The sequence below is a fragment of the Grammomys surdaster genome, unplaced genomic scaffold, assembly GCF_004785775.1.
Source record: "Grammomys surdaster isolate TR1022 unplaced genomic scaffold, NIH_TR_1.0 721, whole genome shotgun sequence".
In the NCBI taxonomy this organism is placed as follows: Eukaryota; Metazoa; Chordata; class Mammalia; order Rodentia; family Muridae; genus Grammomys; species Grammomys surdaster.
This window is the reverse complement of record NW_021605140.1, coordinates 2281165-2307403: the sequence shown is the minus strand read 5'-3', so window position 1 is coordinate 2307403 and position 26239 is coordinate 2281165. Positions and strand designations below refer to the sequence as shown.

General features: G+C 44.0%; 1 protein-coding gene across 5 annotated transcripts in view; it reads left to right on the top strand.

Moving 5' to 3' along the window:
• The first annotated feature begins 8039 nt into the window (after window positions 1-8039).
• Window positions 8040-26239, top strand: part of Pcnx1 (pecanex 1) — a 141938-nt gene continuing 123738 nt past the window's right edge. For 3 of the 5 annotated variants that reach the window (XR_003713212.1, XM_028782182.1, XM_028782179.1), the window contains exon 1: window positions 8040-8608. Coding sequence is in view for 4 of the 5 variants with exons in the window: in XM_028782182.1 (XP_028638015.1) it covers window positions 8456-8608 (153 nt within the window). In the remaining variant the exon portion in view is untranslated. The remainder of the gene's footprint in view (window positions 8609-26239) is intronic. The other 2 variants (XM_028782181.1, XM_028782180.1) reach the window with 1 other exon arrangement.

Genomic DNA, 26239 nt, shown 5'->3' with positions numbered 1-26239 from the left:
GTGTGTGTGTGAGAGAGAGAGAGAGAGAGAGAGAGAGACAGAGAGACAGAGAGAGAGAGACAGAGAGAGAGAAACAGAGAGAGACAGAGAGAGATTGAGATTAAACTCGAGGTCTTGTACACATTAGGCAGTGGCTCTACGCCGGCACTACATGAATTAAAACCTTTTTCTATTTTATTTGTCTGTGTGAGTGCAAGGATATGTGTACAGACACATAGCCAGAAGAGCGAGTCAGGTGTCCTCTTCTGGTTCCAGTTATTCTTTGAGACAGGGTTTCTCTGTCAACTTGGGAATTGTGTTTTCTCATGTAGGCCAGAAGGCTGCAGGCCTCAGGAGGCCTCAGAGCTGAGGTTTCAAAAATGTGCCTGATACCTGCCTTACTATGTGGTTGCTGAGATTCAAACTCTGTCCCTCATGAGAGTGCAACAAGCGTTCTTCACTGCTAATCCTCTCCAGAACCAACTGTTAATTATTAACCAACTAAATCCTACCCACAGCCATGACAATATTTGGCATATTCATACAGTAAAACACAGCATAGTTTAAAAACATAAGATGGTGAACTTCATTAGTTGTGTGTGTGTAAAACGTAATTTTCCCCTTTGTTTATTGATTCTGGGTGGCTAGGGGTAAGAAGTTGCACTATGTGCCCTTTTTATATTTGTATTGAGGCCTGAATTATGTAAAGCAATTGCATATTAAAACTTAAAACTGACATTAAAACATAATAATAGACCAAACACTGTTAAGGGCATTATGTAGATGTATATGCGTAGTATGTTTTTATGAAGTCCAGGTTTCTGAATCTGTGTGGTTGGGTGTCTGTTCAATATCCATTCTTCCTCTCAGATTCCTAACATGATCCAGTTTTCTGTAGGTATTTTCCCATCTCAACAGATTTTTCTATGCCTAAATCCCCATCTGGAAAACAAAAGCCTAAGGGTGATTCCGTGTTCCTGCCCAGTAATTGGTTTATGAACATAGGCCAGACTCAGTCAGAGTACATCAGTGCCCAGAAGCTGGCTCAAAAATCATCACATGGCCAAAAGTGTGGCAAGGACTTAAGAAAGAAATTTCTTTGCTTATAAGTGAACTTCTGGTCAATGGCACCTCTGCGTGAAACCAAGAATGCTACAACTATTTTGCTTCTATCAAGGAAGCAGTCCAACACGAAGACCATCTCAGGGTTCTTCCACCACAGTTGGAGCTGCTTAAGTAACCTACCTCCAAGGCCTGATGTCCTCCTGGGCTGCCTGCTAAGGGCTGAGTCGTCTGTTACTTGCAGCCGCAGGCTAGTACCCATGAAGCACAGAGAACGTTGCCAAGACTCTAAAAGAAACACATGGGCAAGTCAGAAGGAAAAAATGTCCCCTGAAGTTTCTCAGACTGAGCAAACTGCCAAAGCACATGGCATGTGTTGACAGAAAAAAAATTTCCAAATCAGACACTGCATTCCATCAAGAATATGGTTCAGAGCAGAAGGGGAGAGGGGTGTCGAGATTGAGGACCAAGACATCTCACATCAGCAGTGGTTGTAACTGAGTGGGGTGGGGGTGACTACTGGCTAAGTGCTAACTTTTCTATATCTTTCTCATACAAAATACAAATATACAATTTTCAGGGTTAAATACTATCTTTAAGGAAAAAAAAAGACCAATCAGATGCAAATTAGAAGAGAGACTGGCCCAAGCACACACCCAGGAAGTTACCTCAGTTTTTCAAAAGACAGACCTGGGGTGTGTGTGGATAGGTGGTGGACCTTTTGACAGGAGTAAGGTGTTGGAAGTCTAGCAACTCTTTCCTATCCCTGAGGGGGAAAACAAAACAACCAAAGAAACCAAACCCAACGGAAACAAATACTGATTATAGCTGTGAAACTGACAGCAGAGCTTGTATTCTTCAGACAATGATTTTCTGGAGTATTTTGAGGTGTACTATTTCTAGTCGTCTCTTGAGGGGTTTGCTTTCATCGTCTGTTATCTTACAAGCCTGAGGGTCACTATCCGGGTCAGACTGGGAGGCTACGGTACCTCTTAGACCAGACCATGGAGATGAGTGACGGAGATGCCCCCTCCCTCTTAACCTATTGATAATATTTGATGAGTAGGAAGAACGTGAACATCCGTAGAGGAGACTTGGGACAGAGGTGCGCAAGCAGGACTGGACACCACGATGACAGTGATGGCCCCAAGGCTGAGGATAAACATGACGGGGACTAGGTAGCACCTTCTGCATGTGCAGTCTAGAATATAACAGGTGGTGTGGGCAACAGCAGGGATGCACCACTGAGTGGGATGGTCCTGGGTTCCATCTCTAGCACAGTAAAAAAACATATACATGCACATGACTATAAAATTAGGTCTCTATACCAATTCTCTAATTTGGGAATATCTAACATTGTGATGGCTTTTCTAATGCCCCATATATAGATATATTGGAACTCAGAGCTCTGTGGGCTTTTAAAACAGATTTATCTTCACTTTATGTTTATAAATAGTCTGCCTGCCTGCATGTATATATGTGTACCACATGCACGACTGGTGTCTGAGGGGACTGAAGTTACAGAGACAGACAGCTGTAAACTGCAATGAAGATGTGGGGAACTTTGCCTGGGTCACCTGGAAGGGCAGCGCCCTTAACTACCGACCCAACTCCTCAGGTCCAGAAGTCTGTTTTTTTAGTGGAAGGTCTTGATTAGGGCTGGTTGTAGACTACACAGTGAAAAATACTTGTCATGGGGCTCAAGTCTGTACTGAGTTTGAAGGATGGAAGGCAGAGAAAGGGAGAATCCAGAAGGGCAGGATGTTTCTTTTTGCTTTGCTCTCTACTGTGATTTTGAGAGATTTTATTCCATGCATATCACTCTCCTAGAACATATATGGAGAAGAGGCACTATTGGTATACAGTTAGAAGATACTTTGTATATTATCATTGGTGAAATCTCAGTAACAAACAGGGAAAATAACACCCCTATCCAAACCTCAAAATTCAACCCAAATGAATAAACACAACTAATGAGAAATGCATTCCCATGTACTAGTAAGGGTTCCACTTGAAAAGCTGTAAAAATATCGCCATGGGCCATGCCTTTTTTATCTTATCCTTGGAAACTTTCATTTTTGTTATTAGGAGGTGGATAAACAAAATCCCCGCCATCAAAACTAACCGCAATGAGTCTGTAGGACCCAATACCCTAAGATTCTTCAGCTCTGCTTGGTTTCACTCACTTGGGACTAGGACTAATTTAGAATCTGGCAGAAGGTGGATGGAGCCCAGGTTCACCCGGCTGCACACACTATGATCTTTCCACTATGAACACTATGGTCCCTCCAAGGAATGTCCCTGGCACTCCTTGACTGAGGAGCCAGATATCTGGCTTCCAAGATGACAACTCTGTTGTTTCTGCTGTGCTCCTGAACAGGGCAGGTGATCCACACAGCACTGGTGGCTACGAGCAGTGGCTGGGCTCTTTGGAGCACATCCTTGTCATCAGTTGGCTTCGTAGGTCCTGCTGGAATTATGCCTGAGACAGAACGGTAAATAGCTCTTTAATGCGCTGTAGAACTAAACTACCAGAGGGATCTTTTAATGATAAAAGACAAGTGCTCATATTGTTTCTAATTTAAGAATTCCCAATATTTGGGGAGTTTTACAACAGCCTTCGTACTTCCCTTTTCCTGCTCTGGAAGTGTTGGATGTGAATTAAAGGAAAGCGAAGGGTTTCCCCCAAGAACACACTCTCAAGATGACACAAGACCATAGTGAGGATTGCTGAGGTGCTTAGTCCCAAGTAATTTTGTTTACCCACTCTAATAACAAAAATGAAAATTTCCAAGGATAAAATAAAAAAGCATGGCCCATGGGGATATTTGAGTCTCATTTTGTAGACCAAGCTGGCCTCGAACTTACAGAGATTCATCTGCCTCTGCCTGAGTTTTGTGATTAAAGGTGTGCACCACTGGGCCTGGCTAAAACTTGTCTTAAAGTACTTATCCTGTGGAACCGAAGTTCTAAAACAAACTGACTGAATTGTGATTTCCAAGAGCGATCATCTTCCTGGTAGTAAGAAAACCACTTCCTTTTGTTTACCCAGCTCAATATCCAGACACTAGTGTTTCTTGTTACATTATGTAAGGTTTGGGCACTCTCTTCCTCTCCCCCTCTCTTGACATTTATCTGCCTGTGATATAAAGTGGCACATGGCAAATAGCTAAAAAGTGAACCAGGGAATAATTCTAGGGCACTTCTCTTTCAAATTCTCTTCAATCTTTATTTCATAGATTTTCCTTTTTTAAACTGATCCTGTGAAACTGCTGGAATGTTTTTAAATAGAGAAGAAGTACCAAATAAATGGTTAAAAAATAGGTCTACAAACCTGATTGGAAAGTTCCCTATCTCTGGGCTTTCTGGAGGCCGTCTACACCAAGTGTACTGATCTTTAACAGCTCTCTGACGGGTACCCGAGGCACACTGGGAAGCACCTTGCCATCAAGGAATCTGGTTCATTTGGAGGCATAGAAAGTAACAGACAATTAAGTGCTAAGTGAGTGGGACCTGTAAGCAGGTTGGCTGGGCTCTTCCAGATAGTGTGGGGGTGAGGGGAGGAGGGAAAGATAGATAGATAGTTAAAGGCTAAGAATTTCTAGCTCTAGTGTTCCTAAGAGCACATAAACTGATAACTGGGTGGGCTGATGAACATACAAGTATAAATGCTGATATCTACCAATAAAAAGCGTCCCTGCTAGGGAGCAGGGGCAGTTAAATGAAAGAGACTGTTCAGGTTAATAGGGGCCCTTGAAGACTTGGCTAAGGATGGTGCCTTTACTCCTATAGGTTACTGAAGGGAATTAAAAGCTTTTAAGAAGAGTAGATTAGGGAAATTAATTTGCTGGTAGAAGGTACAAAGGTTTTGAAGGGGGAGAGATTGGTGGCAACAGGCTATTAGGTAATAGTTGCTCACAGCATCCACCAGGAGGCTTGATTTGGCAGCATAATGGAAGTGGGCAGGAGAAGGAACATGCGTTTAGACCATAGGGGAGGGCCCAAGTCTGAGCAAGTAAGTAAGTGTTGGTTTCACTGAGAGAGAAGAGGATCTGGTCTCAGAAGAGACATGGATACTTTTGGCTTTGGGTAGTGGGCCTTAAAGGGACTGTCGCCTAATAGACAGGGCTGTATCCTGGATGCCTCTGTCACAGGTAAGCTTGGGTGGAGTCATTAGATGGTTTCAAATGTTCAGATCTTCCCCTTTCAGGAAGGAGAAAGCATCTGCTGTGGGGTGTTCCAGTCCTCATGGGGCCTGTGAGCTAGACAGGAAACATCATTTTAATGGGATTAGCTGAAAGCTGAGTCAATGTCAGGTGTTGGTTTGGCAGTATATCACGACTGCTAAGTCTGACATGTTAAGTATAACATTATTGATGACTTCTGTGCCTGGCTGAGAGTGTTAACATTTAGCAAATTAGATCTCTTCATTTTTTTTTTTTTTGTCTTGCACTTACGTTTTATGAGTATGACATAGTGTGTGACCTGGGCAAACCATTTAACCTTTCTGTGCCCCTGTGGATAGCACGAGAAGCATGAGGGAACACTTGCAAACATTTTGAAAGCTAAGATGAAAAGCCTGTAAGATCCACCCCTTCCTCTGGGGGCTGAGTCAGTCATCTGGGGAGGTCAGCCTTTTCTAGGCCTTCTTTCAACCGCTAGTTAATTTGCATTTTTCTAAAATGCTTCTACCAGTTCAGGGTGAAAGAGGCAGTTTCTATCTGCCTTCTTTAACTTTCTGGCCCTGCCCATCTGGCTGGCCCCTTTTCATTTAAGAGACTACTGCTGTATAACTCCCATCTTTAGGTTCTGGGATTAAGCCCAGGAGTATTGGAAGGGAATTAAGGTTTTACATTAACACCCAGGGGCCTCAACATAAGGCATCCACATCTGTGAGGATTTGTCCCAGTTCTAGTCAGTAAGCTACTTTTCCTGTAAAACTAGCTATCAAATCTGGCCTTTGGATACTTGTCTTGTTCTCTCGGGTCACCAGAATTTGCCCAGTGCCTAAATTTAAGGCCATGAACTTAGATCTGGAAAACTTTAGCAGCGAGGCTGGGGCCTTGCAGTAGGCAACGTACGTTTCTCATTCTTGCCATACAGTTTCTTCATTGCTGGATTCCTGTGCTTCCCATGCTGCCTTCAGCCCTCCGTCAGCTTCTCACACCCTGGCGATCCCTGCTGCCGGCCGGCCGCCTTCCTGGCTTGCTGCAGGTTGGATGTATATCCACCGCACACTCTTCTGTGGTCCAGCTGGGTCTGCCTCCCATCTCCTGGATGCTTCGGTTCTAGACTCCATTTCTCCCCGTGGCTTCACTGTGACAGTCCATCCTTTCATATTAAACCGCAGGAGATGTTTGCTGGCATGGAAACTGATGTGCTATTGGAATTTTATCCTGGTTTACATCTTCCTTTGTGTTGGAAAGCTTGGAATCACTTCCAGTTTCTCAAGAGAGCTTTCCTGTCTCCTGAAGGGGACACAAAAGAAAACTCCAACCATCTTGTGCTTGTGAATCAAGCCATTAGGTCATTATTTTAATTATAATATTGTATCATTTAATCTTGATTTTGTTTTTAGACATTTAAAATATATGTTGATGTGAATTTATTCACACCCTTTGAAGTGCTTTGAACTCAGATCGCGTTGTGATTATACAACAGAGAGTGGTGTTCTTCCTAGCTATAAGGTCCTTACAATCTCTAGTAGGCTTGTTAAAACTTGTTGGGTTCCCCCAGTCTCCCACCCAGTTTCCCTAGAGAGTTAATGTGAGAATTTCCATTTCTAAGTCATTCTGAGGCGATCCCCCCCCCCCCCCCCCACCTTTGAGAACAGCAGACATATCTTTAAGGCCCTTCCTGAGTTCGAACTCCTGCCTGAGTGGATATGAAAAGCTCAGTGAGTGCTGACTTCACTGCTTATTACTTAAGAGAACCTGGGTAATCAGTCTGAGTAGCAGAGCCCTCATTGATAAAAATAAGGATAGCCCTGGCTGCACCTCAAAGGAGTGTTGTGAAGGTTAAGGGGAACAGGTGTTAGCATAACCAACTATAGAGTAGCATGACACCCGGAGGCATTGCAATGGGTTTTAACCACTTCTTAAAATGTCACCAACTGCTTTGGCTCGCTTGCTTCCCTCATTAATTATAGCAACTTTAATCTGGGAAAACAGAGTACATTTATTGCTACAATAAACTCAACCTTCAAACCCTTAAAACAAAACAAAACCATCCAGTGAGATCAGACATACTTCAGAAACATTAGACAGGGCCAAGAATGATTCCCAGTTTTCACAGCTATAAAAAGTACAAGACCCCATTCAAAGTTTGGGTGGAGTCAAGAATCTTTCAACTCGGCTGAGATTGGCCCATTGATAGAAATGGTTACTAGTTACGCCACATGAAAAAGAAAAGTTGCGGTGCATGCATAGCTTGTTCATGTTATACTTTTGTATCTCTTGCAACTTGTATTAATTTATGCCTATTTGGAAGCAGTAAATGCTCCTAGTTCTTGATGTCGCCCTTTTCTCACCCAAACTGCCTCGGGCCCAACCAAAGGGCTAACACAGTTCTTGGTCAGACTGTGTACATTGTGACTTTTCAACTCTGCTTTAATTCTTCCAGTCCTGCACTTTCAATCTCAAGACAGTTTACCCCAAAATGTTTTTACTTGTTTTGTCTTGGACAAATGCCACAAATGCCAGCCCCAGCAAGGTCTACCAATTTAGAGTCTGGAAGACCGTTCCCCTTCAATGAACTTGCCAGGGTCGGTCATGCTCGGTGCAGTGCCAACTCCTGTCGCGTACCCCAACTCTAGCCCACCCCCAGCCCAGCCCACCCCAGCCCAGCCCAGCCCAGCCCAGCCCAGCCCAGCCCAGCCCAGCCCCGGCCAGAGGCGGCGTCTGCACGCTTCTCCCGGGCGCCGATAGGAGGCGCCCGCGCGGCCGAGGCTCTGCGCGTACCCGTGGGGACTGCTCCGCGGGCGGAGGGAGCGGGAGGAGGAGCCGGAGGGGGCGCGGCTTCCTCCGCGTCCTTCCCGGCGCCCGCTCGCCTGCTCCGCGGGGCCGAGGCTGGCGGCCGGCGGGGGTCGCGGCGGCGGAGGCGGCGGCGGAGGCGGCAGCTCTGGCGGGCCGGGCTCGGGCTCGGAGCTCGGAGACAAGATGGCGGCGGCGCTCCGGAGCCCGGCCTCCTCCTCCTCCTCGCCGCTCTCCGCCCCGCCGCTCGCCGCCTCCTCCTCCGCCGTCTCCTCCTCCTCCTCCTCCTCCTCGTGCAGCAGCACCAGCGAGCGCCGCGGCGCCGGGCCGCTCTCCCGGAGCTCGGGAGGGGGCTAGACCGGTCCGCGGGCGCGCAGGCGACGAGGCCGAAGCTGGGGCCGGGGCGGGGACGGCGGCGGCGGCGGCGGCGACGCCGGGTGGGGATGGGGTCGCAGACGCTGCAGATCCTCCGGCAGGGGGTGTGGGCCGCGCTGAGCGGCGGCTGGTACTACGACCCGCACCAGGCCACCTTCGTGAACGCGCTCCACCTCTACCTGTGGCTCTTTCTGCTCGGCCTGCCCTTCACGCTTTACATGGTGAGTGGGGGCGGGGACGTGCTGCGGACGCCCGGCTGGCCCTCGGGGGTCCGGGGGTCGCGCCCCTCTGCTCCCCGCGTCCCGGAGTCCCGGCGGCGGGCGGACGCTCCCCTCCCCCGCCGGCTCCGCTCCCGGCCCCGGGTTTCCCGTGTTTTCAGCACCTCCCTTCCCGCTGGGCTCCGGCCGGCTCCCGCTTCCTAGCGCCTCGCGTGCGGGTCTGCGTAACCGGCGTCCAAGGCCTTCCCTTGGGGTTCCCGGTCCTTCCCCGGGCCTCGGGCTACCTACCTCCCGCTCCCCGGGGGCATCCCCGCCCGCACCTCGGTTGCCAGCCGTGCGGAGCCCGGGGGAGGCCGTGCGCGCTCCGGTTGGAGCGGAGTCGCGGGGTGTCCCGGCTCGTACTCGCTTCCCGTGCTGGGGGAAACCCCGGGCGGGTCGTGCCTCTGCAAACCGCTCATCGGTTGAGTGCGGGTTCCATTCGGCTCAACCCCGCGACTAGGGGCCATGGTGTCGTCAGGATAGCGCTGCGGACAGGGAGCGGGGAGATAAGGGAACCTGGCTGGCATTTCACCCGTTTGTTTGTGTTGGTTCAAGGCCTTTGACTGGCAGGGAAAAGGAGAGTGCCGCCTGTTGCTTAGTGCACTAGGGCCAGTTTCTCTCAAGTGTTTTTGGTGTTCCCAGACAGTTTCCTTCTATAGCCAAGGCTGGCCTGAGACTCACTGTGTAGTCCAGGCCTCAGGAGTGTTTTTAGAGGATGTTTTCATGAAAGATGTTTGCACATTTCTTAAAACAACAACAACAAGAACAAAAACCAAAAGCACTGTATTTTAGGGTGGCACATTTGGGAAAACAAAGCTTTCAAATTTTAAAGTAATTCGAAGGAAGGATATTAGCTTTTATTTTCAGAGAATTTCTGCTAACTTCATGGTTCTTCAAGGGGCTAGAATGAAGATGCTGGATTACTAAATCCTGGAATAGGAGTATGAGAAGTACCACAAGATAGGACAGCCTGTTTGCCTCTTTTCTCAGTATCAGTAATTGTTAGGGGCATGCCTTGGGGGATGGTGAGTGTGTGTGTGCTAAATGTCACATTCTCAAGCAGATTCTGATTTCTTATAGAAATATGTTCGAAGGGACTTACACCAGCTTAAAGGAGCTTTTTTTTTTTTTTAATGCTGATGGCTTGTTACAGGACTTGTTTGGTCTTGTCAAATTCTGAAAATTTATCATCAAGTGTTACAATTCCAATTCATTTTGGCCGATCGGGTTCACTTTGAATAAACATCCCTTCCATGAGTATGAAGTTCTTGGTGAGCAGCTCCATGGCTTTGGTGATCTTCAGGCTCACCGGCTTTCAGAGCTGCCGTTCTGTGTGTCTAGACAGGTTGTACATTTAAGACAAACTGATTGTTGGGAGGTCAGGATTTGTTGCTGTGTGCTGTATAAGGTTTGGGTCTAAGCCTCTTTGTGGAATTAACACCACTGAAGACTTTAGGGGAAGCGGAAATTCATATATTGAATTACTGGGAGTTTATTTGGTTAAACTTGATTCTCAGATATTTGAGTGTCCACTGTACGCTAGGTACTTTGCCAGGTTCTGGGAAAATAAACGTGCTTCACTTCAACAAATGGCAGCTCCACTCTTCCTGCCCTCTTAGGCGTCTCTTTCTCTTCACTCCCAGTCCACGCACAAAGCTAGTAGGTTCTGTTCTGACAGAGTCCCTCATTCCCCAAAGTCAAGCCTGGCTTAAGCTGCTCTGCCCTGCTGGGTATGTGGTGGTGGGGATGTGGTGGTGGTGGGGATGGTATTTGTAGCGACGCATGCTGTTTCTATTCTTGCTTCCCTGTACACAGATCAGAGGATTCTTTAAGATCCTGTGTCTCTTCTTAGACCAGCTTTCCCTCTGTCCCTGCTTAGACCAGCTTTCCCTCTGTCCCTGCTTAGACCAGCTTTCCCTCTGTCCCTGCTCTGCCCCTTTCTACACTTAGTTGGACTGCCTTGCAGTCTTCCCAGCAGCTGATATGTCATCACTGTGCCCTAGGCTGGGTATACTTGCCCTTCCTACTCTGTCAGGGGGGACTCTCCCTTCCTGATAATTGTGAGGCCTGCTTTGGTTAGGTTATTTCAGGTTTCTGGCATGAGAGACTTTCCCTGATAAGTAATGTAGCAGCCTCTGAACTCTTCTGCCTGTCTTCTAAACAACAGTTTCTGCTGGCTGGTCCACACGCTTCCTTGCTGTTTTTGTCACCCTGTTGCACTTCGGAAAGCTAATAATAGACCTGAAGCTCTGACCAGGCAGGAGTTTCTATCATTGCGATAGTCTAAGGACTTAGAGCAGTGCCAGACACAGTAACAAGACGTTAGACAGATGACTAGAAATGGACAAGAGTCATGTTCTTCTGTTAGGGACCTTAAAGTCTAGCCTGGGGATAAGCAGCAGACTTAGGGACTTAGGACTTAGGACTGTAGGAATGATGACTGATCAGAGGTCATGGTCAGGGGGTTAGCAGAGAGGATTGTAGCATTTTAAGAAACATGCTAGTGCTGTAGTATTGAGGTAGATAGTGTGACATATGTATCCAAATTAAAGCAAAAGCTCACCTTCTGTATTAAAATGTCACTCATGGTTATTATTCACGTGTTCTTCCAATAATAGCTGCAAGTGACGGTCACTTTACTGAGGATGTGTACAGGTTCTTGACTTGTTTTATTACCTTAGGCAGATATATGAACTGGGATTTATATACAACTTTTGAAGCCAGAGTCACCATTCAGCATCCCCGTAGGCATGGGTATACTCATGTGCATGGGTGCGCGCGCGCGCGTGCGCGCGCGCGCACACACACACACACACACACACACACACACACGCTCCCCTATTCTGTCTCCCAGCTTTTATAGGTCTTTCAAAGGGGTACGATATAGATTCTATTACAGTTCTAAAGAGTGAATACCAAGAAGAAAAGCCTTCCACTTAACTGATTATCTTTTGTTTTTCTTGTTAACTCCATTTATATCATTCTAATTGTTAATGTACATGACATCACGGGTAAGATTTTTTTGGGATAGGGTAGCTTTTTCTTTTCAGTTTGTTTGGATGAGAAGTTCACTGGTATAGGTGTTACCTTGATTTTTGAATATTGACTTTGCTGTTGATTTGCAAGATTATACCTTCCTTTGTTCATGTATAACATATTTCATGAGTATCTTGCAAGGAAATATTTATGAAATAGATTATTCACTTTCAGACTGGCCTTCAGTAAATGCCATTTCAAAGAATGTCAAATTAGAATTTTTCTCTATAATGCTGCATGTCTACAAGAGATCAGATAATGCTGGATTTATTGAGGGAAACCATTATTCCATAAAGAGTTACATGTCTATATGATGAAATTTATTAAAATGTATTTACATTAAGATAGGCTGAGGGCAGAATGTTTATTTAGTGTCCATAGGCTTTGGGTGCAATTCTGGGCACCTGACTTTTTCCAGTTTGTTTAAAGAAGAGGTTCTCAGATTCTAATTGACATCAAAAATCACTTGACAGTGTTGAAAATGTGTACATGTACATACTTATTCTGGTTCAGAACATCTGGAGTGTGGCTCATTCATTTGTATACTACATGCTAGGTAAATTCAAAGAACTTGATCAGTGTACCCATAATTCCTAGCCTAGTATTCTAAACTGGTACTTACATGTCTACATGACTGTCTTGAGATATCTAAGAGAAATAATGTAAAAAACCATTCTGAAGGGCCTTAGAGACGGCTCAGTGGTTAAGAGTACTGACTGTTCTTCCAGAGTGCCTGAGTTCAATTTCCAGCCCCTATATGGCAGTTCACAACCATCTGTAACTCCAGCTCCATGGTATCTGATGCCCCTTTCTGGGCATCTAAGGGCACAAGCCACACAAGTGATGTACAGAAAAACACTCAGGCAAGACACCCATACACATAAGGTTAAAATAAAAAACTATTCTGAATTTTAAATTGGATGCCCCCATTCCAGAACAAACAGATAAATGAACAGATGGAAGAGGAGGAGGAGAAGAAACCTTTCCTCATTGTCTTGTACTGGTTAATGGTATGATGGACACTGCACCATTCCCCTGTGTTCTTCCTATAGACACATGTACACACACACACAGACACACACACACACACACACACACACACACACTCACTCTTAACCATGTCCACTGTCAAGAGTAGCTCAGCTCTTTCTTTTACATCCTGCCTGAGACTGTTTTGTCTGCACGGCTATATTAGCCATGTTACTAGTCTTTGGCATCTATTCTTACCTCTTTACAACTCTTAGCATAAGCAGATTTAAATCAGTTGGTACCACCCACCTTTTGTATTTATTGGTTTAAATTTTGTTCATATAGTACAATATTTTTCTTCTCCAACTCCTCCCAGATCCTACTCCATTTTCCTTCCCACCCAAGTAAATGTTCTTTTTCTCTCAAACAGAATACCCCCCCCCCCCAAAAAAAAGCCAACCAAACACCCCCCAAAGACAAAAATACCAATGTAGGGTAGTGGTTCTGATGGTTTGATCGGGAATCTATGTGTCCATATGCTAAGGTCCTTGTCCCCAATTGGTTCTTGATCAATCAATAAAGATGCCAGTGACCAGTGGCTGGGCTGTTAGAAAAGGGCGGGACTTCCATGTTCCTCTCCTTCCCCCCACCCCCAGAAGAGAGGAGAGGGCTGGGAAGAGAATCAAGATTCTTGACAGAGACAGAATAGACTCAGAGCTGGGGGGGAGGTCTTCCAAAATGTAGGAAAGGGAAAGCGGCCTGTGGAAGGGTAGCCAGAACTAAACTGAGGACAGCGTTAGTGGTGTTGAACTAGGAATAAAGGTAAACTGGGCAACAGGTGTTGAACTTGGAGTAAAGAGAAGGGCACACTAGAGAGTCCAGCCAATGAGCCAGTAAGGAAGGTTTAAAATGAGCGAATGTGTAAAATGAGCTAATATGTGTGTCTTTCATCTGGGGATCCAAGAGAACCGTGGTGAATGGCTGGTAGCTTGGCCCACCCAGGATCATTAAAGTAGGGTAGTAAAAACTACATGGCTACATACCAAAACAAGGCAAGCATACACACAGAAAACATGGAGTTGACTTTGTGAGTGTGGGACCTGCGGTGGATTGTGGTTCATATACCCAGTGTCAATTTACTGATGAAAACTGATTTTTTCCTCTCCCAACAAGTATCAATAACAGATTGCTTCTTGGTTAGGGGTAGGTCTTGGTATCCTCTACTCCTTCTCAGTGCTTGAATTTCGTCTAGTTGAAGCTTGTGCAGGCCTTTGGTGCTGTCATGGTCTCTGAGTTCACATGGGCATCGGTTTGTTGTGCCTGGAAGACATTCTTTCCTCGGCGTTATCTGTAACCTCTAGCTCTTACTGTCTCCCTGTCTCCTCCTGTGCAAAGATCTCTGAAGGGAGGAGTTTGATAAAGATGTCTCATTTAGGGCTCTGCTCCAAAGATTTCCATTCCACACAGTGCCCACTTGGGGGTCTCTGTTATTTATCATTTACTGCAAGAACATGTTCTTCAACAATAGGGTCTTAACAGGTTGTGAAGGGTACCAATGACATTGATAAGAGCGTGTCATTTTTCCCCCCTGGAGATGTCTGTGGGATCCCTTTGGCCAGTGACTTTAGATGTAGCTCATTCCTTGTACTGGAGGTTTTACTTAGTCTTGTATAAGCTGTCTAGTTTATATTACTAAGGGGGCATAATTGTCAGTCCCATTATATGGTAGCTTCATTAAAATTCCTTTCATATATATTTTAGTAAGTTTCTGCAGTGTTAGGCTTCCCTATAACTTTCAAAGTTAGTGTTAGTTGTCTTTCCTCATATGTGGTCCTTTACCCTTTCCTTGTATGTCCCCATTAACCCTCCTGTTCTAGTTTATCTCCTTACAGCACTCTCATCGATTTCCCTTGCTTAGAGACCATCTGCTCCTTGTTCCTCACTACCTGCATAACCTCTGTGGTTATTTGGATCAAAACACACCCATCTAAAGTTTAAAAGCTAGCACTCATGTGAGAAAACATGCAGTGTTTGTCTTTCTGGGTCTGAGTTACCGCATCTTGTATGTTTGTACAGCTACTGTATGTTTGAAGTCAGTGTGGGGATCCTCAAAAAGCTGAAAATACTACTACAAGGTCAGCTTGACCACTTTGGCATATACCCAAGGGACTCTGTACCATACAACAGAGATACTTGTTCATCTGTGTTCATTGCTGCTGTATTCATAACAACCAGGAGTTGGAAACGGACTAGATGCCTCTCAACTGATGAATGGGTAATGAAATTTGGTCCTTTTACACGATGGAATATTACCTAGCTGTTAAGAAAATCGGAGTTAGGAAATTTGCAGGTAAACAGGTGGAGCTAGAAACAGTCACTTCTCCCTTTTAATATCTTTACATGTAGAGCTTAGGAGGAAAATCAAGCATCGTTACCAAGGCCACACTAAAGCCATCTCAGCCTTCACTTACAGTTTGTGCAGTTCCCCGCTGTGCCAGAATCATGTGGCCTCCTTTCTTTCAGTTCAGCCTGGTAAACTGTTTCCTCTTGAAGGAGCTTTGCACCTGCTTTGTCTTCTGAAAGGAGACTCCTCTTGTTCTCAGGCTGACTGTCCTAGTAGTGTAGGATTGGGCCTGAGGACCCTCTCACAGAGGCCTAACCCCAGAACTGTAAACAGTGTCCTTCTTAGTGTCATCGCTTCATCTGGTCAGCTTCTTCCATGGTGCTTCACAACCATGTGTTTTACCTTTGTTTGCATGCTCGCTGGTTAGACAGCTCTCCTACCATTGCACCTTATAAGTTCAGTGAGGGCAGGCTCAGGTGTGATAATATATTATTCAGTGTCAGCTCTGAATGAGTGTTTGTTGATTGAAAACTGTATTACATCTATGAACCTTCTTTAGGTTGACCACCAAAGCTGATGTGGAGTAGCTGAGTGCCGAGTGTTGTGGGAGGTTGTCAGCGTTGTAGGAGGTTGTATTGTGAGCAGAGTCACATGTAGAGTTAGTGTCAGTGGCTGCAAGTTAAGAATCAAGTGCCAGAATGATTCCAGAAAAGCTAGTAAGTCACTCAAAGTACAGCAACATGTGGGTCTTGTGTGTACAGCCTTGTATAGTTACAGGTATATAGCAATTTGTAAAGTAATGTATGCTAAGCACTCTGTGGAGTAATTATCATAAATTCATCATTCTTATAAAATGTATGTTTTTGACTTTTTCCTAGTTGCCACCATTATTTATTTTTGTGGTTGGTCCTTACCTGTATAGTGATAGTTTCTTTGAAACCCTCAAGCCCTGAATCCAAAGATTCAGAAATTTTAGAATAGTAAAAACTCATCCAGTGACCCTCTTAAGATTGGTGCCTTTAGAACCTTAGCTAGCAGAGGCTGAGAATGTAATTCATTTAGCCGTATTCTTATAGGTACAGCCTGATAACCCTATGTTCAGTCCCTAGCACCACATAAACCAGACCTGGGGGTACAAGACTGTAATCTAACACTCAAGAGGTAGAGTCAGGAGGATCTCAAGTTCATGGTCATCCTCAACTGCATAGAGCTTGACTCAGACTATTTACATGAGTCCCTGCCTCAAAATTATTTAATTAATTAAAATGTAACCCTTCTAGCAAATGAGCATGCTCAAATACTTAGGAGTAGTCTAGACATGTCTTTAACTGTCTTGGTTACTATTCTATTGTTGTTAAGAGACACCATGACCACAGTCACTCTTATAAGAGAAAGCATTTAATTGGGATCTTGCTTACAGCTTCAAAGGCTTAGTCTATTATCATCATGGCAGGGGACATCTGGCAGGCATGGTAGGCATGGTGCTGGAGAAGTAGGTGAGAGTATCTCTTGATCCAAGGCAAAGATAGAGTAAGACTGGCCTGTCATGGGCTTTTGAAACCTCAGCGCCCATCCCCAGTGACACACCTCCTCCAGTAAGGCCACACCTCCTAGTCTTTCTAATCCTGTCAAACAGTTCCACTCTCTGGTGATTAAGCATTCAAATATGTGACCAAATGGAGGGTATTCTTTTTTTCCATTTCCTCTTGTTTGTTTTTTGAGGCAGGATTTCTCTGTGTAGCCTTAGCTGTCCTGGAACTTCCTATCCAGACCAGGCTAGCCTGGAACATGGAGATCTACCAATCTCTGCCTCCCAAGGGTCAACCACTGCCTGACTAAAAATGGCAAGGTTTGAATGTCATAACATGACCAGAACACAAACCACGTCACTTCCTCTGTAGGCATTCCCTGGACAAGTGGACAGATACAGGGCGGTACAGAGAAAGTCATGACACAAACCCACAGTCCAAATAGACACTATTCATTTCTTCCAGCTCCTGTAAGTATTCTCATTAGTAAATGCCAGAAATTTTACCTTTTCAGGTCAGTGAATCGACAGACTTCCTGGTTAAATCTGTGTTCATAGGCTGGAAGAGAAATAGAAACTCCACTGGTTTCCAACAGTTAAATGGTTTTATGACTTATAATCCATGAACTATCTCACTCTCTCAGTCTCTCTCTCTCTCACATTAAACATATACATGCACGTACTCTTAAATACTGGGCCAGTTTGCTTTGCAGTGTTTCAGAACCTCCTGTTTTCTCTTGACTATGTTTTAGGGATGTTTTCATGAGGAAAAATTTGCTTGTTTGGTTGTTTTCGAGACAGGGTTTCTCTGTGTAGCCCTAGGTGTCCTGGAATTCACTCTGTAGATCAGGCTGCCCTTGAACTCAGAGATTCACCTCCCTCTGCCTCCCGAGTGCTGTGATCAAAGGCGTGTGACACCACGGCCCAGTGAAAATGACTCCTTAATAGCACTGAAAGAAATTACAATATGATGTGTTGGAGTGAGGAAATCCTTTTCTTGATTACAGATCATATACTTTATTTTCACTTTTTAGCTTTAAAAGTTTTTTGAATTAAGGGGCTGGAGAGATGGCTCAGAGGTTAAGAGCACTGGCTGCTCTTCTAGAGGTCCTTAGTTCGATTCCCAGCAAACACATAGTGGCTCACAACCATCTATAATTAGATCTGGTGCCCTCTTCTGGCTAAAGGTGTACATGCAGGTAAAACACTATACATAATAAATAAATAATAAATCTTTAAAAAGAAAAACTTAAAAAAAAAAAAAAAAGAGAGCCAGGCAGTGGTGGCTCATGCCTTTAATCCCTGCGCTTGGGAGACAGAGACAGATGGATCTCAGAGTTCAAGGTAAGCCTGATCTACAGAGTTTCAGGACAGGCAGGATTATACTGAATTATTTATTTTTTATTATTTTGTATATTTATTCACTTATTCACTCCCAGTCCCACCTTCATAAACCCCTCCTCACATTATCCCCTCTTCTTCTCAGAAGGGAAGCTGAACCCACCCCCCCATCCCCTGCCAAGTGTGTCATCCTGCCTGGCACATCAAATCATAGCAGCACTAAGTGTATCCTCATCCACTGAGGCCAGACAAGGCAGGCCAGCTAGGGGCAGGGATCCAAAGGTAGGCAACAGAGTCAGAGATAGCCCCTGCTCCAGCTGTTAGGGGACCCACATGGAGACAGAGGATCTACTCCAAATGTCCAGGAGATCTAGTTCACATTTTAGCTTTTTAGAAAACTTTAGGGTGAATATTGTAGTTAAATGCTACGCCTTTTGGTCTAGATCCCTAGAAATAGGTAAGGGTGAATGCTGACGGAGGAGGGACTGAAAGCTGAGGTTCATGCTGTAGGATCCATCTTGTAGTGAATAAACCTGCCTGGAGTGCACGGTGTTCTCTGTGAGCGTGAGGGAGGAGGAGATGCGGAGGCTGTTCCAGGTCTGAGCAAGAGCCGGATATATATCTGAGGTGTTTTCCTCCCGAGAAGAGTGGGAAGGTGAGTTGACTGTTGATGTGAGATTGTGAGCAGGGTTGTGAGCAGGGTTGAGCGCATCTTTGAGACTGGGGAACTTGAGTTCAGAATGTTGAATAGGAATGTTCAGGAGGGAAATGTAGAGTGAAATTTATTTATTTGAAGTTACTGACATAGATACTGTGTTGTAGGGAGACCCTAAAACTAATTAAGAAGAAAATATACTTGGACAGAGCTCCAAGACCCAGTAATATCTAAAAATGGGTGACAGAGATAATAATGGCAGGAAAACAGAGAGGAAGAGAGCCAAAAGGAAGACTGCTTTGAAGAGGAGAGTGGTCAGCATTTGCCAAGTTGTGCTCCCAAAGGTTAATGGCTGGCAGAGGTCTCCAGCTGCCGTGGTGAGTGGCCTAGTATGCCCTTCTTGCCCCTACTCAGCTCTTTCCAGCACAGGTGGCATTGTTTCAAGCTGCTTATTCAATGGAACAGTGAATAAAATATTTCAGTAACAATTTTTGTCTTTGATAATAGCAAGAAGTTTTTTCCCTAAAGTGCCATTTAATTCAAACTTAGTCCCAATTAAAGCTCTTTGCCGCACTGATATGTATCACACAGCAACTTTGATCTGTTTTGTTTTTTTTTCCCTAGTTTTGTACTCAGATGATTCTGGGACAAGATTGCTTCGTTATATTATTTGGTTTCATTAAGTCAGATGATTTTCCCTTGTTTCTGAGTGTGGCTGGGGAAGGTGGGAAGGATTTGATAGATGTGCTTGGGTACCTGGGTACAGAGTAGCCAGGAAAGCCAAGAACTCAGCAAACATTCTGTAGACTTCCGTTGACTTTGTGAGTTACATAGGTGAGCTTTACCGTAGCATAGTGGAGTGATGGTGAGATTCTGATTCTCTCCGTGCCTCTGGAAAGTTAGAGTGTGCCTGCGAGGTCTTTGGTAGAACCGGGAATCTGTTGGCACTCTTCCTAGAGCTCCTGACTCTAAGAACATGCACAGTTGATGTCAGACTCTTGCTTTGTGTTAAGATAAGAAAGAAAAGAAAACCCAGGGAAAAGAAGCCATTTCCTTTTTGAGGTTTTCTGGCAGGGTGAAAAAAAAGCCCCATTTTGTGGAGCTTTTGTGTACACCAGGTAGAACCCTGAGAGCCAGCTGATCTGCAGGCAGCCAGGAAACCTAGTCACAATTTGAGAAGCCTAAATAGGGACCCGCCCCACTTCCTTTTCCTCTCTCGCCCTCTTGTTACAGTGCTGTCTAGACGTAAACTCAACAGGTCCAGCCACTGTTATTCCTCCTTAAAGCTTTTTATTTTGGCATAAACTTAGGGTTATAGAAAAGTTATAAGACACTGCAATTTCTGTGTTCCTTTTCCAGTTTCCTTTTATATCAAAGTGTTGCACGACCACAGTGTGTTTATCAAATGAAGACATTAGCATTGGTTCAGGATGTTAATGGACCACTCATTTTGTGTAGATTTTGCCAGTTGCCTTTTCTGCTCCAGGACTGATCCCAGACCTCTGTGCTGTATCATCTGTAACTTGTGTTTTTTACTCTCTCTCCTTACTAACAGACTGGGGTTATAGTCTTTGAGGATCTGTACAATTTATAACAATTTTCCAAATGCATCTTTTCAGAGATTTTTATGTCTGTGATAGATAACATTTTAAGTGGACAGAAAGGAATACTCTGAGTATTTTTGAATGGTGCACTACTTTCCTGTAGTACTAGGCTATTTGAAAACAGCTCTTTAACATATACAGAATTGTACAAAATAAATACTCCAAAATGAAAAGTCTTGATAACCTTATTCCTGGCAAAATGTCTTCCCATGTATACTGGGTTTCTTAATTTATAAATTAAAGGTGAGACTACAACATGACTAATCTCTTCAGTGTCCTGAAGTGTTCTTTTCTAGGATGTTTGATGCAGGGGCAGTCTTCATGTGGTGCTAGGGTGATCCATACGTGCAGGAGGTGTGCTGTGTGCAGGAGGTGTGCTGTGTGCCTCATGCTGGACCTTGATGAGTTTGGTTCTTTGTGCTGTTTTGGTTTCATAACCTTCCTACCAGACAAATGGATCCTTGTTCTGAAGAAAAGATTGGTTATTAAACGAGTCTATGCTTTTGGGTATAATGTTTTACTGTTGTCCAGTATTTTATTGTTAGATATTCAGTGTAGGATTGGCTTCTCAGTGAGTCACTTTTTAAACCTGAGACTGTGATCTGTGCTGTAAGAGTACCATCTTGGGAAAGTATCTGAAACAGTCAAAAAAACAGACTGATGAGTGCAAATAAGCCAGTTACCCTTTACACTCGGCCCTGGTTTTTCCTATGTTAGTTGTGCTGTGTTAGACATCATTTCCTTAAGCATCTCTGAACTCATGCAGAAGCAGAATGAACTGGGCAGGTGGTAAATAGAGGTTCTAAAGTCTGTTTGTCTTCTTGGCATTTTGGTAATGTAAAATCCTCAATTTGAAGATGTTTTGAAAAGATAAGGAAAAGTATAGCTAAACTAAAAAGATTATACGTTGTATTATCAGAAAGACATTTAAGTTTGTCTGATACTCCATTATGGGCACAGGGCTATGGAAGCATATATGTTATTGAAAAATAAACTTAATCTTATTTTTCTACCATCTTAAAGATTTTCAGATGAACAGGAAAGTTATAGAATACTACAAGTTCACTCTTGCTTCCATCCAGATTCCATATGTGCTTTGAAAAATCCTGTTTACTTGAACTGTACAACCAGTTTCTACACATGGCATCTCACACAGGTCTGTAGGACTCGTTTGAAAGTATGCTACTGCCGGGCGGTGGTGGCGCACGCCTTTAATCCCATCCCAGCACTTGGGAGGCAGAGACAGGTGGATTTCTGAGTTCGAGGCCAGCCTGGTCTACAGAGTGAGTTCCAGGACAGCCAGGGCTATACATAGAAACCCTGTCTCGAAAAACCTAACCAAAAAAAAAAAGAAAGTATGCTACCCTGAGTCCTCACCCTTGAGCTCGGATGTGGAACCATCTCTTTAGCCCTGATTGCCATCGACATTTAAAAAGTCGAGGCCAACGAAACTGTTCTATTTTACACGTTGGTTGTGCCCCTCCCCTCCGTCTCTAGAGTTCCTGCAAACTTCAGTTATATTTTATTGCCTAAAGTTACAGTTGGAGAATTATCATTTATAACATAATTCTCATTCCATTGTAGATTTATCATCTACCTTTGATTTAGTGATCTTTCTGTATTGCCATCAAATGTTATGCTGTTTTCGTGCATTCAGTGTCTCCTTGCTTTCCTTCCTTGGATATGTCTTGGTAAAATCTTCCAGTCTAGCCACTCTTTACAGCAGGCATTGCTCTATGGCCTTCAGCTAGTTACACCTGTGTGTTCTGTGTGTTTTCCTGGCTAGTTATCAGACACTGGGGATTAGAATTCTTTCTGTGGTGTTTGAGATACCCCCCCTTGGTTGTTTTCCTTACCCTCAGTTCCTGTGAGCCTCTGGAGAGTGACACCTGTGACCCAGCACAGCTAGTGGGGGCTATCACTGGCAGAGACACACTCTGTTCTCCTTCTGTCTCCTTTCAAATGAACTTACTCATCTGCCTTAGAGGAGTCTGGAACTTTCTGGTTGTTGTTTTGATGTCGTAGTTTATCATGATATTCTACTTGAGGATTGCTGGCCTGTGTTGCAGGACACGGTCTTCCATACAGTTTCTCATAGCATAGAGCAGCCGTGGTTTTTTTTTTTTTTTTTTTAATTGTAACTAGGAAATAACTTATCTGAGCATCCTGTTTTGCTCTACCTCAGTATATCAATCTCTGGAGGACAATCCTGGGTGTGTGTCTTTTGAAAAATGCCAAAACAAAACTCCTAAGTACACCAGCAGCAAAGCCCTTGTGTGATTGTAGAGGGTTCACCTACTCTGTGAGGTCTCAGTTTGTTACTTGTGAGTGCTTCCTGCTTAGTTCCACTTTAACTCAGTTCCTTTTCCAGCTCAGATAAATGACTGAAGAACTTTGATTCTTGCTACGGTGTAAACTGTTTCTCTCTCTCTCTCTCTCTCTCTCTCTCTCTCTCTCTCTCTCTCTCTTTCTCTGTGTGTGTTCGCATGCGTACACACGTGTGCCTATACATGCATGCATATGACATAGTACAATAACTTTGTAGAGTTCTTTTCCTTCTCTCCCTTCCTCCCTGCTCCCTTTTTTTCTGTTTGATTGAGGGTCTCAATATGTAGCCTAGGCTGGCTTAGTACTTGCTCTGTAGACTTGGCTGGCCCCAGAGTTATGTCTGTGTGTTTCCCACCGCTCTATTAAAGGCACAGCTACCATGCCCAGTCCCTGCCTTTTGTGCTTCCTTAATTCTAGAGGTTAATTTAGCTTGTCATGCTTGGTGACATTCACCTGTCATTCACCTGTTGAGCCATCTTGCTAACCCCATTTTTCAGTTCTTCGGTTATCCTGGTTTTCTTCTTGTAATTGCTACACATCTCTGTTAAACATTGGAGATACGGACAGTTTTGTCTTGTTTCTTACCACAACAGGAATTTTTATATCTTAAAGGGAATTCTAATGTTTTTGTTTGGAATATTAGCTCTTGACTGTGTTACAGAATCATCAATTTTCTACTCACTTCTGCTCAGTCATCAGGCTAATATTTCCATCTGGATATGGTTAGGTCTCACCAGTGTTAGCTATGGAATCTATTTTTAAGCTCCTTTTCTCTAAACTACAGGTGGTCAGAGGTCTGTTTGCTGGTCTCCGTCATGTCACTGTGAAGTGTAAACATTATTGAAATCATAAATATTGATTACGCTGTTTGTAGTGTACCCATGTACTGCTTTTTCAGGTTTTTTAGTGTAAGCCTCAGAACAGTGAAGTCGGGGAGTTAGATCACTGGCACAGGCTTTCAGAGTGCCCCTGCCGTTGAACTCTTTAATATCGGGACTGCCATCGTGGCCACTTTCATGATGATGCTTCTTACTGATCTGCTCCTGCATGCTAACCTGTGGCTGATTTGTAAGGATCTAAATGCCCCGAGTTGTTTGCAGTGTATGTTGTGAATCTAGACCTCTCAGAGCTGCCGTTTCTATCACCATCTGTGTATCCTTAATTCTGGTTTTGCTTCTTGACTGGCATATTATGTGGATATTGTGGAAGTCCATTTGCAGAATGCACTGCTCTCCCGGGCTTTAGTTATGGCCTCATATACTTACAGTGAGATTGTTTGTCTCACTGATCATTTAGGATGGGGGTTAGCCATGTTTTGTGACACTTTATAAATGGAGTTATTAAACTTTAATGTCCTTTCACTTACTGGTCTAATGTGGGTTTCTTTCCCTGCTGTGTTTAAACTAGTTATCATCTAAGTCCTCCTTGCCACTGATAACTGCCGTTGTGCCTGCTCCTTCATCCCAACTACAGAGATGCAGTCTGTGTCTATCCCGTCCCTCCCAGTTTGTTATAAACACGATTAGAATTGGCAGTCCTTACATGTAAGCGGCCGCACCTGGCTGCATGTTTCAAGGATGGGAACTGTTGGGAAAGATTTTAACATGATTTTGGTTTGGGAAGTGCCACAGGCTTCTGCCGGATACAGGCTTAGGCTAGTGTTCAACATCCCATAATACACAGGACACCACCCCATACCAGAGGTTATTTGAATTAAAGTGTCAATAGTGCTAGAGCATTGTCAGTATGGCTGTCAAGAGAGCAAAAATTAGTTCTTTTTTATCTGTGTAACACAGCTCTGGCTGTACTGGAGCCTGTTCTGTAGAACAGGTTGGTCTTGAAGTCACAGAGATCCACCTGCCTCTGACTCCTAAGTGCTAAGATTTAAGGCATGCGCTGCCATTATCTGGCTTTTTGACTTTTTATTATTTTGGTCTAAAAGGTTCTTTAGGAGAGCTTTACTACGGGAAAAAGGGTTGAGAAGCCTTGCCTTGGTAGACTGTCTAGCTGGTGGTTAAAACTCAGGCTGTGATAGGTCAGTGAGATAGCTCAGTGGGTAGACACTGCCTACAAAGTCTAATGACCTGGGTTTGATTCCTGGGGCCCATCAGGTGGGACTGGAGAACCTGAGTCTTGCAAGGTGTCCTGTAGCTTCCTGTGTGAGCGCTGTAAGTAAATAAATACGATTTAAGAACACCCTGGGCTTTAGAGACAGACTGGACATAATCCTGTTCTTGTCTTTTTACTGGTTACAGGCAAATGATTTTATAGCCTGAGTTGGTTATCTGTAAAATTGGAGATAATAACAGTACTTTCTTCAAAAGATTATCATGAAATAAAACACCAGATTAATCATTCTAAGGGCTTTAGGGTAGAACAGCTTGTATTTATTACTGTGTAAGCAACCCTTAGAAAAGTGCCTGAGACTAATGTGTGCCCAGGGATAAGGGTGAGCCAATCAGCAGGGAAAGCATTGAGTATGTCCAAGCTGCTCTAATGGAAACTTGTGGTAGTGAGTCAGTATGCCGTGCTTTGTCTTCATCTCCCCCTTCCCCATTAGACATTTCCACATTTAATTCACTTTAAATCTGGTATGTGATACATTGCCCAGATTTAGTACTTTCTCTTACAACTAGACCTGGAATATGGGGTAACATCATTCTATTGCAGACAGATTGAGTGAGTTTAGGACAGATGTGCTATAAAGAAGATATATGGGTTCTGGTCATAGTCTTGCGAGTCCTAATGTACTTCTGATATATGAATCTTACTGGTTTTCATTTTGTGGTAGGATTTTAGCTTACAGTCTACTTCATTGAATTTTAATGAAACAAGAATATAATCAAATAAGTTGATAATCTTTGTTAATATTTTAAATTGTTTCTAACCAATATAGTTTTGGTTTTTTAGTGTAATTGTAAAATTTAATTCATCACAACTTGCAGCCCTAAATTGAGCTATGATGTCACTTGTGTGTGATCACATAGTGTACTGTGTTTATAAGAACATTCTTATACGTCTGTGTGAAAGCAGGATCTCATTATTTTATATACATAAATAAGCCTGTTGAATACGAATAGCATTTTTGAGGTGTAGGAACTAGAGGACCTAGCTCCCGTTCTATCTCACTGATGTTCTGTTGACAGAGTATTACTGAACGCTTAATTTCCCTTACTCCGAGTCCTGAAAAATCGTTTCTGTTGAATATATCAGCAACTGGTGTGAAGTTGTTGAAGTTAGACGTTATGAAATAGCTTCTGGTCCTTTTATTTGCCATATGGAAATTCAGTCTTGATTTACCCAGGGATTTACTTAGACTGGTGAAACTGCTGCCCGGGTGATGGCTGTGCCATTATGTCGTCTCTGACTTAGAAAAGGAGGAGGTGATCAAGGTGAGTCCTAGTGTAGAAGACCCCACAGGCTTTCCACTCAGACACCCAGATGTCAGCCCAACGTTGGCGAACCTCTTCATAAGTTACTTTTCACATAACAGTTCTCTCAGACCTGAGATTGGGATTTATGTAGTGTAGTCTCTGAATGTTATCCACTGGATGATAGATACAAAGGGTCCGTGTTCTCCAGGTTCTCTTGGACTCGTGAATACTTTTCCCTCTATGGTTTTATTTGCTCAGTTGTAATTTTGTGTCAGTTACTTGCATTTACATTAAGTTTGCTAAGGCTTCATGACTGTCTCATAGGAAACCATTTCGGTTCAGAGGGTGGAGTAGTTTGAGGAAGGATTTTGAGCCATTGACTCCGTCACTGAGTCTATGCTGAGCCATTGACTCCG